The sequence below is a fragment of the Tursiops truncatus genome, chromosome 2 (genome assembly GCF_011762595.2).
Source record: "Tursiops truncatus isolate mTurTru1 chromosome 2, mTurTru1.mat.Y, whole genome shotgun sequence".
In the NCBI taxonomy this organism is placed as follows: Eukaryota; Metazoa; Chordata; class Mammalia; order Artiodactyla; family Delphinidae; genus Tursiops; species Tursiops truncatus.
This window is the reverse complement of record NC_047035.1, coordinates 23653301-23665664: the sequence shown is the minus strand read 5'-3', so window position 1 is coordinate 23665664 and position 12364 is coordinate 23653301. Positions and strand designations below refer to the sequence as shown.

The window sequence follows — 12364 nt, the reverse complement described above, 5'->3', positions numbered from 1 at the left end:
TATCTGAGCCTGCCAAAAATTCACCAAAGAAAAATCATTCAAATGTCTTTGCAGTTAGATTTCTTTTATAAATTGGAAGCTATTCCATCATAGGAGATGTTATGAACCCTAATTGATGAGTATTTATAAAATATTTCCACAATGAGATGAAATGACATAAAACTGAGATGGATTAATGGGAAGATGCCTGAATGACAGTGTGAAGATATGAAAGTATAGCTGAGCCAAGTTCTGTTGATTAATTCAGCAGCATTTATTTCCTGAGCATTCACAGTGTTGATAGAGAGATAAATTAAACAACCCTGTCCTTCAGGAGTCATGGTACAGAAGGGTTCTGAATTTTCATTTTGTTTGACAGTGAGACTTAATATATATTTTCTTAAACCTGAATACTGTGTAATTTCCTAGGACTTACTTTGTTTTGCTATATAAAAAACTAGCTCCGTTATGAAAGTTAAATTAAGTTGACTATAGTTAATCTCTGAAATAAACCTCATTATAGAGTCCACTCTTCATAATTTAGAATTTTATGAGTATGGAGTAATTAATCAGGAATAGGCTATTGTCTGACCTTGCTTTGTATACTTGATAGAGAACAACTTCATATTAAACCATTGTCATTTAAGTAACATAAAATGATCTGGATCAGCCCTCTACTGCCATTTCCATTGCGTGGGAATTGAGTTTCCATCTTGTTTGCTGTTGTTTATTTTTTGCCACATGTTAGCAAACCATTGTCTTTCTTCTCTCCATCATTATCCCCATCCCCACACAGATACATAGATAAAGTCAAAGGAAACATATTAGGGCATACAGTTTGACACAGTAAAAAGAATGTAGATCATTAAGTTAGATAGATCTGGATTAAATTCCTGATTTCTTTGGGTCCTAGGCAAGTTTTTTTTTGTTTTTTATTTTTTGTTTTTAACCTCATTCTATATATAGCTTTCCTCATCTTTAAAACTGGAAGAGTGACTGTTACAGGCTGAATTGTGTCCCCTCAAAATTTATATGTTAAAGTCATAACCTCCACTACCTCAGACTATAACTGTAATTGGAGACAGAGTCTCTAAAGAGGTAATTAAGTTAAAATGAGGTCATTAGGGTGGGCCCTAATCCAATGTGACTGGTATCCTTATAAGAAGAGGAAATTAGGACACAGATGGGTAAAGATGATAGGCCACGTGGTGACACAGGGAGGGAGAAGAACATTTAGAAGCCAAGGAGACAGGCCTTAGAAGAAATCAACCCTGCTGACACCTTGATCTCGGAATTCTAGTTTCTAGAAATGTGAGGAAATAAATTTCTGTTTTTTAAGTCACCCAGTCTGTGGCACCTTGTTTATGGCAGCCCCTAACAAACTAATACAGCAACAGTATCTAAAATGAAAGATATAGGAATTTGAAATATTATACTGTATGCTATAATATATAGTGAGTGATTCATACATATAGCTAGTATGATTATTGATATTAGTAGTAACATTAGTATCATAATTAGCATTGTGAAGCACTACCAAAGGTTTGTGAAAGAAATAATTGCCCCAAAGGAAAAAATAATGAGCTTGTGAAAATTCTTTTAAGCAGGGGGAAGTTTAAGTATGTCCCTGGAAGCTTTACTTTAGATCAGTTTTAATGTATAGAGCCTCATATACTTTCTCTCTAATAGAGGGATATGCTCTGAAATGTTGCCTCCGTGTTTTCTGGCTTAATGCCCTTTGGTTTTAATCATTCTTTCTTTAAGAAAGAGAAAGAAATTGCCCCTTATGGAGAGAGCCCTTACCTTGCCTGAGCATTGTTTAAGAAATGGGGCTTGGATCTCCCCAATGATGTACTTGACTCAGGCAATGTTGTCAGTTCCTCAGTTAGCTGAGCAGTAAATCTGATCATTTCTTTGCCAAAGATAAAGGATGTTCTTTAAAATACATGAAATTTCTCTCTTAATGTTCAGTCCCTTCAGTTTTGCTTTATTTAAGGCTACTTTATCATCGGTTTTGGTGTTTATTTTTAAAGTTTTGGAGTAGAAAAAGTAGATCATAATAAACCATACCTTGAATAAATACATTGCAGGGCTCTTTCTGAAGTCTATGTCACGTATCTCGTATTCCCTCGTGGCTCCCTCTGTAATGCAGACATTTTGTTGTTCATAGTTTTTTTCATCTGTTATTTACCCTCCCCTTCTCCTCGTGGAGCTCTTGGTCTCCAGGAATTCCTTTAGGGAAGCTATCATACATCCCATGGGTCAGCAGGACAGCTTCTCCCCTGCGGAGGGGAGAAGGCAGAATTAAGAAAGGGAAGATCCGGCTCTACTCTCAATTCCAACACTTAACACCAAATCAAGTCATTTGATCTCTTTGAGCCTTTGTTTACTTTTCTATTAAAACAGTAACAAAAATATTTGCCATTAACACTTCAGTGGGTACTGGGGAAAGAGATGTCAAATGAGATGCTCCCAAAGAAAGCAGTTTGAAACCCATTTGAAGCTATGGAATTATAAGACCCTACTGTTATGAACACTCCCAAAAGAGCCAGGGGTGTCTGTAAGGGGACCCATGGAGCAAAGTAAATATGTAAAAGAAATTGAGAAACTGTGTTTTTCAAGTCATCAGTCATTACGAGACCCTTGAGCTCTATATATCTTCATTTCCTAGAGGAGATACTTGTCATTTTCAAAGTCTTTCCATTTTGGTTTTATTATCTGTATGATAATTGATATGAATAAAAGATAATTGTAAGTTAATAGCAATAACTACATCTACTGGCATAATATATTTTATGTCCTTGATAATCTATTTTCCAAAAGGATTTACCAATTTACAGTAAAGAATGCAAATGTGAATAAGGTTTTGATGAAAGAGTAATAAAATAGAAATAAGGAATAGGAACCTGATATAATAGAGGTAAACAGACACACCTTGGTGCCTTGATATTTTATACTAAATTCTCAGGCAGTGTTCAAAGAGCACCAGAGAAGGAGTGTGACATCTTGTTTCTTATTCTAGTTTACCTAGCAGGTGGTTTGCATGCTAAGACTTATACTTATTACTTAATTTATTATTCTACCTGCTATACTTTTCTACTAGCAAATTATCTAGTTCTCTATATTTTTTCTATTTTAATTCATTTATTATTGAAGTATAGTTGATTTCCAATGTTGTGTTAGTTTTAGGTGTACAGCCAAGTGATTCGGTTTATATATATATGTAATATGTATATATAATATATATAATATGTACATATTATATATACATATTATATATATTATATATGTATATATTATATATAATATGTACATATTTTATATATATATTCTTTTTCAGATTCTTTTCCCATATAGGTTATTCCAAAATACTGAGTATAGTTCCCTGTTAGTTCTCTTTAAACTTAACTCTTTCAGATCTCCCTTGGGAGATGCTTCCAAACTTGTTCCATTTTAATACCAGCTGAACATTATTTCAGAAAGAGCTAATTTGTTGTTTTTAAACATAAATATATAACCGACATTATATATAAATGCTTTTCTGGAGCCATTTTATTTATAATTATTTGATGGGGAAAATAATAAATTAATTCCAGGTAGTCTATTCTATTTTCTAACTAAACTTTCCTTTTTTTATACACATACATACACACACACACATACATGCATATTAATGCACATATGTATATATATATTATTTTTATATCTAGTGTAAATCTTAAAGTGGACCATGATTCTATTCCTGTTGGTATCCAGAAAGTAATATGCTCTACGTATATGGAGCTGCCAAAATCACCATCAGCTCCATCCCAGTAGCGAGCTGTCCAGTTATGAAAACAATAAGCCACGCCCATTGTTGGTGCTTTCGAGACAAAAGAAGTTGTGTGTTATAAAACATGTCATGCTTGTTGACTGTTTGAAGATGAGTATATCCACCTTATCATGGCTAATGGTGACAGTGTGGAGATTCCACTCCTGAAATACTGTGTTGGTTGGAACTCAGCAAAGCAACTTCAGCTGCTTGCAAACTTGCAAACCCTGCAATGTTAAATGGCCAAAATACCACCACAGCATGTTTTTCATCAGTTGAATGAATCACTTTTTGTTAGCAAGCAGGACATTTCCCTGGTTCTGATTATTAATAAATGTAGCATGATCTTAGTACCAGCATACTGAGCACAGTGAGAAACCAGCAATCAGAAACGCTAGTCTCTTTCTCGGAGTAGAGAGCATGTGATTAGGTATTGCATGTCTTAGAAGTGAAAATCGTTAATGGATTAAAGAGGATTCTTATGGTTCCTGGGATGCTCCCAAAAAGTTGATTTGTAATCCACATTTAAAAATAATAAAGTTAACTTTTTAATTTGAAAATGTAAAGTTATTCCATGTTCCCCCGGGACTCTAGGCATTTTATATTGAAATTAACAGAAAGCATGTATTTATCTTTAAAAACCATGCAAGACAACAAAGCTAATTAAAGAAGAAAAAAATAACAAGTTATCAGAGCAGAGGGTTGTAACTATTAATTAACTTCCTCTAAAGCCAGCATTGGACTATGGAAGCATTCAGGGTCTTTAGTCACACTTACTAGCAAATTCAGTACCAAGAATACATTTTTTTTTTTTTTTCAAGAATACATTTTAAAATTTATTTCTATATAGCAGAAAAAGCTGTATGCTAAGGACTTTGTACCTTTTATGCCCTTTTCAGCTATAAAGTTAGAATTATCTAACATAGTGATATCCTAAATTCAGAACAACAGAGGCAGTAAAAATAATTTAAATTAAAAAAACTTAAATCATATTCTCTTTCTACTTATCGTAATATTGTCATAGTGTAGTTTCACTCTTTGTTTATTTAAAAATTGAAGTCACTGTGACCTTTTGGCCACCACATATAAGAAGTTGTATATTTATCTTTTAAAATGCTCTTCCTCTTTGTATTCTTTGTATTGAGAATACTGAACAGGGCAGTGGGTGAAATATAAGCAGAGTAGAAAGTTTGTAAAGTTATTTGTATGGTGAGAAAGCCAGACTAGCTTTTGAAAACATGTCAGATTTAGGGGTTATGGCTTTGTTTTCATTCTGCTTCGTTCTTACGAGAAGGTGTGAAAAAAATGAAGTACAGTCAACTTTACATCATTGGTATAGTTTATTGTAGAATGATATTAAGCTACAATGAGTACATGGTAAAGCCAGGCTTTTGGAGACACGAGGGTCCAGATGGAGACTTAAAGGAGGTGCCACTTATTTAAGTCAGATATTTGGGTCTCTGTTTCCAAGCAGGGTTAACAAATGAAATATTCCATAGAACTGCTGTGAAGACCCAGCTAATAAATCTGAAACACACTTTGGCAAACTGTAAAGCACCGTGTATATGTTGCTACTGTTATCACCTTTTGACTTTTTCTTTCTGTAGTGACAAAATTATTTCCTGATAGAGTATGGATTTATTTCTGTAGCAGAATCCACTATATATTTAGGATAGAATAGGGTAAGATTTTATAAATTGCCACAAAATGTCACAGGCTGATTTGCACTTTTGGTGATTCTATATATTAATCACTGAGTAACCTTCAGTTTTCCAAATAAAGAGTAAAGAGAATGGTGATGACATTTGTAATCATCTACAGAAATGGAATTATTTAAATTCTTCCCAGATGGTGAGATATCAAGAGTAAATCATTATATCCACATTTCTAATTTTAAGAATCTTTGAGGGTGTTGGTGGATAATAAGGAACAAACATTGTTTTGCATGTAGAATTAAACATAAACTTTCCATACTACAATCCCAAATTTTCCAGATGACTGTGGAGGGCTTTTCAGACACCATCCCCTAAGAACTGAGAAACTCGTAAAAGGAAAATAATGTTATGCTGCATACAATACACAAACTGATCATATGGGAGCAACTAGAATACTGACCTTTCAAAGAGGACAAATTAGATTCTATATGCCTCAGAACACAACGTGGCTTCATGCCTTAGAAGAGGATGGCATATGACATATACTCCTAATTCTAGCCTCATAGCAGCTTAGTCTGTCATTTCTAAACAAGCTGAATAACTCATTTCTTCTTGAAACAACATAATTCAACCCAATATTCTCTGTAAAGTAAATTGATCAGTGATTGAGATTTTTAGTAAATGCTAGAGATATATGAATGCTTGTCTAATGGTGCTTTAAAACAGTTTCAAAGATTGGACTATGTTCAGTGGGAAACACAAGAAAATCTAATGCCAGATGTTCTCTGAACTTTGAAATGAGTGACATATGGAACTACTCACTATGGGTGACATACACACAATCATAGAAACTACAGTGGTGTAGTCTGTTCTGGCTACCAAATCTGCATGCTTTTTCCCAAATTCAGATTTAAAAACTTGTTTGTAAAAATAGATTTTTTGAAATTTAGGAGATGCAAATATTTTCTTTATTTGTCTTCCTCTTTGTTTTCTAAGTATTTTTAAGTCAATATATTTTTACTAACCCCTGGGTTTATAAATTATAAGAGTTAAAACACAAGTAAATATTAAAAACAACGTTGAACCCACTAGTCATAATTGATAATACTGCTTTTCATGATCAAAATTCATTAAATTGAGGGTTTTTTCCTATGTCTCCTATGTCTTCTTTTTGAAATTTAGTTTGGAAAGGAGCTAGAAACTGTTATAGAATACCGGATAAACACCACAACTTGGGGAAAAAATATAGAGTTAATTTTTTAAAGACCTCCAGAATTAATTTTTACCACCTTTTTTATAGCAACATAAGAGGGAAATGGGCAAATGCTTTGAGTCATGTAACTTGGTTTTCTCAGGCTTTCTTTTCTGTGAGGGTGACAGAGGGCACAGGCAGGAAAGGAATAACGGCTTTGGACTTCCACGTTACCTTTAGTTTTGTGTGGCCTTCCTGGAACTGCTCCCTACTCCACTGACCAGAATATTCTGATAGCTAAGAGATGGGGGAACTAGTTTCCTATCTCCTGCCTGCCCTGGCCTAGATTGAAGAAGGCAGAAAAGTTGCTTGTCCCAAGGTAGCAAAGCTCTCAGACACAGCATGTTATCTGCCCTCTGCCCTTATACAGCAGGATCTGAAGATGCGAGGAATGTCTCTGGCTAGCATCGGCTTTGCTATTAACTCATTTTGCCTGCATCTTTAATTTGGGGTGACAGCCGTCTTCCAAGGCTTTGGATGCCATCCCTCTTGGTCACCATATTCTGGCACGTGGCGGCCATTTCTCGCCACCGCTGCCTGTGCAGAGTCTCAGCAGTGTACCCACAGCTGGCAATACGCACTGCAGGGTCCTGACGGCTCCCTCTCTCCTTGCTTTCGCAGCTGGTGCCACGTACATCTTTGGGAAAAGTGGAGGCCTCATCCTCTACACCTGGCCGGCCAATGACAGGCCCAGCACGCGCTCTGACCGCCTGGCTGTGGGCTTCAGCACCACCGTGAAGGACGGCATCTTGGTGCGCATAGACAGCGCCCCAGGCCTCGGGGACTTCCTTCAGCTTCACATTGTGAGTACTGGACTGTGGCCTGGATTCTCTTGTCTTCCTGGTGGTCTGAGTTGGTGAGGCAGATAAATGCACTGGAACATTCTAGATAGACATGGCAAAGGGGCACATGCTTGTAACGTTGCCTCAGTGTGTTAGAGCCACACCCGGGAGGTGGTGTGTATTAAGCCTCATTCTACCCCTCAGATATGAACCATGATACCCAGAGGGTACCTCGGGGATAGAAAATTTAAAACTCTTCCTGTCCAGACTCCCTCCCCTTCTGGGTGGTTTGACCTGTCATGAAACACTTAACAGACCACTTAGGTGTAAATAAGAGACTGACCTGGTATGGTTCATCTTAACCTGGTGCAAGCAGCAAGGCCACCTTGAGTGTCAGTGATCTCCTAAGTTGGGGGGATCAGCAAAGGTTTGCTGTAAAGGGCCAAATAGAAATATTTGGGGCTTTTCGGGTCATAAGTCTCTGTCAGAGCTACTCAACTCTGCCATTGTTAATGTGAAAACAGCTATAGACAATACATTTTTATGGAATATGTATGACTATATTCCATAAAAATGTATTTCTAAGAACAGGCTGCAGGCTGTGCTTTGGTGACCCCTGCCCTAGCCTGCAGACTTTCTTGTAGCGACATAAAGAACATGTGATAAAAACTGAGGCCACAGTGGGTGGGGCAAAAAGAATCAGCACATTGACCAAGAGTTGGTGTATTTGTGTGTCTTGTATATCCAGCAGTTTGCTTGTATATATAAACCCAATAGGATTGCACCCTCACTCACTGCAGATCATTAAGAACACAGTGCAATTCTAAGAAATTAAAATGATTTGGAGGAAAAATTACTTCGTTGTGAGGATAGAAAATATTTTTAGAGCCACAGTTAACCCATTTTATCACCTGTGCAGTCTGCAGTTAAGAAAGTAGGCTAAAGAAGGATATGATTCTCATCCATAAGTACCCAAAGTGCAGCCACCAAAAGTAAAGAGAGGAATTGTTCTCATTAGGTAGCAATGACAAGGCTAGGAAGAATGGATTTAATTTGGAGCAATAAGAATTAGGTTTAAATAGTAGGCGTGGAAAGCAGTTAAGAGGAAAAGTCAGCGGGGGATTACCACCAACCTCCAAAAAGGAGGAAAAGCAACATTTACTGGGAATCTTTGAATGTGAGTTTTGCTAATGTGCCTATCTACCGAGGAAAGCAGAGTGAGATTTCGTTGCTGGGCTCTGGAGTGGAGGTGGCTGGCTGGAACCAGAGCAGCAAGTTCAGCCCTGGAAGCAGTGCCCGTCTCCAGCACCTGCTCTTCCAATATGCCTTGGAAACAGGAGCAGCTGGAAGGAAGAGGCCTAAGCTGGAAGCCTGTCTGATCTCAGAGTGAACCAGAGCAGGTCAAGACTCTGCTTAGGAATGCAGGGAAGGACTGCTTGGAAACGATCACCTTCAAAACGTAGAATAGGGGTCTTGAGAAGAGTTGTGAACCTTTAAAGCTTCCTCAGATGCTTCAGGAACCATATGGTACTATGAACCTGAGCTTAAGCATCTTACAAAGCCACGCCAAGGAGCACAGAGGAAGGCGGCCATAGTTAGTACAGCTTATCTTTATTTGGCCTGTAAGAACCACCATAATTTACAAAACTGTGAGATTTATGCTGCATATAACTTAATGAGTATTTCATGGCAGCTATAACTAGTCTATTATTACCAGCTCACTTTCATTTTCTTTTTTTATTCAGTGTGACTTACTAGGAAGAATAAGATTTGACACAGCCATGAGCACCTTTATCGAGTCAGATAATGTGCTACCAGTTTATCCATTTCTTCCCATTCCCGTTTTGTAAAGTGTCTCCACTTTTAAGAGAAATGTTGTTTGTTTGTTTTTTTTCTGGTAGTTTAGTTGGAGTTGGCAGTGTTTTTATAAAATGGATATGAGGATCCTGGGAACTTCAGGGAGGAACCAAAGCATTCCATGTTAAATCTTAAAAGCAAAACTACAAGAAATCTTACATCAAAATATGTAGAGCCCCCTGGGTATTGTAGACTTATTCCAATGATGCTTTCATTGCTTAAACATTCTGGAAAATTCCAACAGATTGTCCTTCAGAGCTTGCGTTAGGAAATGCCATCTGATATTTTTAGAGAAAAGTAAAAGAGACCCTACGATGTAAAGAAACCACACCATTCTGGAATGGACCCGACATGCCTGTGACCCTCTTGAGCATGGGAACCCTTCATTGGTCTAGTAATTTCAAATCATTTTCTGTTCACTAATGGATCGTTTCTGGTGTCTACCAGAGATAGAAAGTGTGTGTGACTGTATTCCAGTAAAAATGTACTTGTAAGAACAGGCTATAGGCTGTACTTTGGTGACTATAGCCCTAGGCTGCAAAGGTCCTCTTAGAGATGTAAAGAATATGTGATTAAAAACCGAGGTCAGAGTGGGCAGAGCAAAGGGAAGATTTTTTACCACATTGGAGAGGGAAGTTCCAAGTGGAAGGTCAAAAGACTTGATGACAAAATCCAGCCTCTTGTTTTGGACATTTACAGACGCATCAGGAGAATGAAGCCATAAATACCTACTAATTTTATATGACTTTCACAATCTGTCATAGTGGATTTGTTTATTAAACACAGTTTGTTTCCTTGTACTAAAGAAAATTACTCAAAAAGAAAGGAAGCGCCACTACTGAGAGCGGAAAGGGTTGGACAGGAGGTAAACGATTTCATTCCCCCTTGCAGTGCCCGGGCTCTGGCAAGGGACACATGTGGGCAAAGCTTCATTCTTCGAGTGCGGGTATTAATTGTGGAAATAACCAAAAATACCTTGGTGCTACTTCTGAGTTGTTGTCAAGCTAGTACATTGCTCCAAAACAAAGTCTAAACTCTGAAATTAGTGTGTGTGGGGCGCAGGGGAGAGCACGAGAGAGGAAGGAGGGAAAGAGATTGAGAGTTTGTGTTTTATATACAGCTGCTGAAGGCGATTCCTAGGAATTCCTGGAGGTTTTGAGCAGTGGTAACACTGTCATTGGAATAAGCCCTTTTTACCCCCCAAGTTAACCTATTTGAGGGAAGAGGAAATGCTCTTCCAAGAACAGGGGGAGTGTGACCCCAAGATGAGCACTCACACTAAAACAGACTCGCCTATCGTGGAGACCCCAGAGTAGGAATGGCAAAGAGGCTTCATCTCGCCTGCCCGCTCTGAGTGCCTCTCGCTCTCTCACTGCAAGCACTGCATTGGGAGGATTCGTGAGAGCAGTAGGTAAATCCAGCAAGTAGGAGTTCTGGCTTCCACTAGCCATGTCTGCCACTCTAGGCTGCACACAGCCCTTCCTCACATGCTTGAAGTCTCCCATATCTCTTCCTTTGTCATCTTGAAATCCCCACACGTTAAAAACTCTGTAGGGAAGTAGGTATCTTTTTCAACTCTTAGTCCCCTGGAGGTCTTTGAATCACTGACTAATTAGTTTAGTCAGTCTTCTTATTATCCTTACCCCACCAGGCTAAGGTCAGCTGCTCTGACAGGGTTTGAGTTCTGTTGGGATGGTTGGGAAGCAAGAAGGAGAAATTAGAATGGCTGATTTGGGGACATACAACATTTGGGGGAGTGGCAAGAATTTATGGAGAGAGCTTGGGCAGAATGAAGGCATTGGTGCCCTAGGGTGAAGAATTGGTGCAAAGAGAGAGACACTAAGACAGAGCTGGGTAGGTGCTGTAGGCACAATTTTTCCTGTTTCACAGTTTGCTCAGATTATCTGTTGTTCTCACCAAGTGAACAGAGGCTCTTCTTTCTTTTGCTGATTTCTTTTAAACCAAACGTCTTCCCACTCATCTGGGCCTCGTGGTGATTACATAGACTTATTAAATAAGGCAAGAATTAGATCATTAAAAAAAAATCAGAGAAGGCCAAGAGATCAAAGTAATTCAGAGATTGCTTCAAAGTAGCTTACATTTCTTCGTTTTTGGTTCACACTTCTGTGATGTACTATTTTCTGTGTCAATTATTAATCATGATATTAATGAAATCACAGACAAAATGTGTCTGACAAAGGCAAAAAGATCTTTGCTGAAGTATGTGTTCATGAAATAAAATTCTGTGGAGGGGAGGGTATCATAGGGCAGAGGGATTTTTACAAATTATTGTTTCAAATATGAGTTCTCTCCACTGAAATCTATTGTTAAGAAATTAATCTGCTCAGTATTTGGAGAGAAGCTGTTCCTGTGAGTGGCATCTGCCTACCGTCCCTTCATCTAGGCTCTGTGGAGCAGTGTCAAGTTACACTCACCTTCTTTATACAACAGAGACCAAACTGAATAGGACCAGAGAAAGGATTACCATGGAGTGCTTACTATTGCCATCCTGAAACTCTTGACAGAGATAGCTTCTCTTTATGTGGTTAGCTTCCCTTTATGTAGTTAATGCAGGGTGTAAAATTAGCTTCTCTTTATGTAGTTAATGCAGGGTGTAAAAAAGACATCCTATTCATTTTATTCTCTCTGTGTGTAATTTACAGTAAATCCTCTTGGATTTATTTTTTAATTATGAGCCTTTCAGGAACAGTGGAAATTTATGTGTCAGGACATCTGTTTTGTTTGACAAGAATCTATAACCTTCCCCAACTGTTCCCCTCCTGGCTTATAATGTAGATACTTACATAAACCAAAGTAGAAGAGAAAGGGTTAGTATTGTTCACATTGACCTCCTTTCCAAAATGGTAAAGTGTTCTCTTTCCAAAAAACTGCCCCCGCCCCCCGCAAAAAAAGACTGATGATATTCTCGTAGTGTCAGGTTTGGGAAATCAGATATTTAAGTTTGGCTTGTATAGCATTGTTTTCCCATAATTTACAGCACTTGAAGAGACTTCTGGAGAAAAAACGG

At 37.9% G+C, this 12364-nt stretch overlaps 1 protein-coding gene across 27 annotated transcripts in view; it reads left to right on the top strand.

The window, feature by feature from the left end:
• Window positions 1-12364, top strand: part of NRXN3 (neurexin 3) — a 1624030-nt gene that overhangs the window by 1239694 nt on the left and 371972 nt on the right. For all 27 annotated transcript variants that reach the window (XM_019920055.3, XM_019920041.3, XM_019920046.3 and 24 more), the window contains one exon: window positions 7319-7500. In XM_019920055.3, the coding sequence (XP_019775614.2) occupies window positions 7319-7500 (182 nt within the window). The remainder of the gene's footprint in view (window positions 1-7318; window positions 7501-12364) is intronic.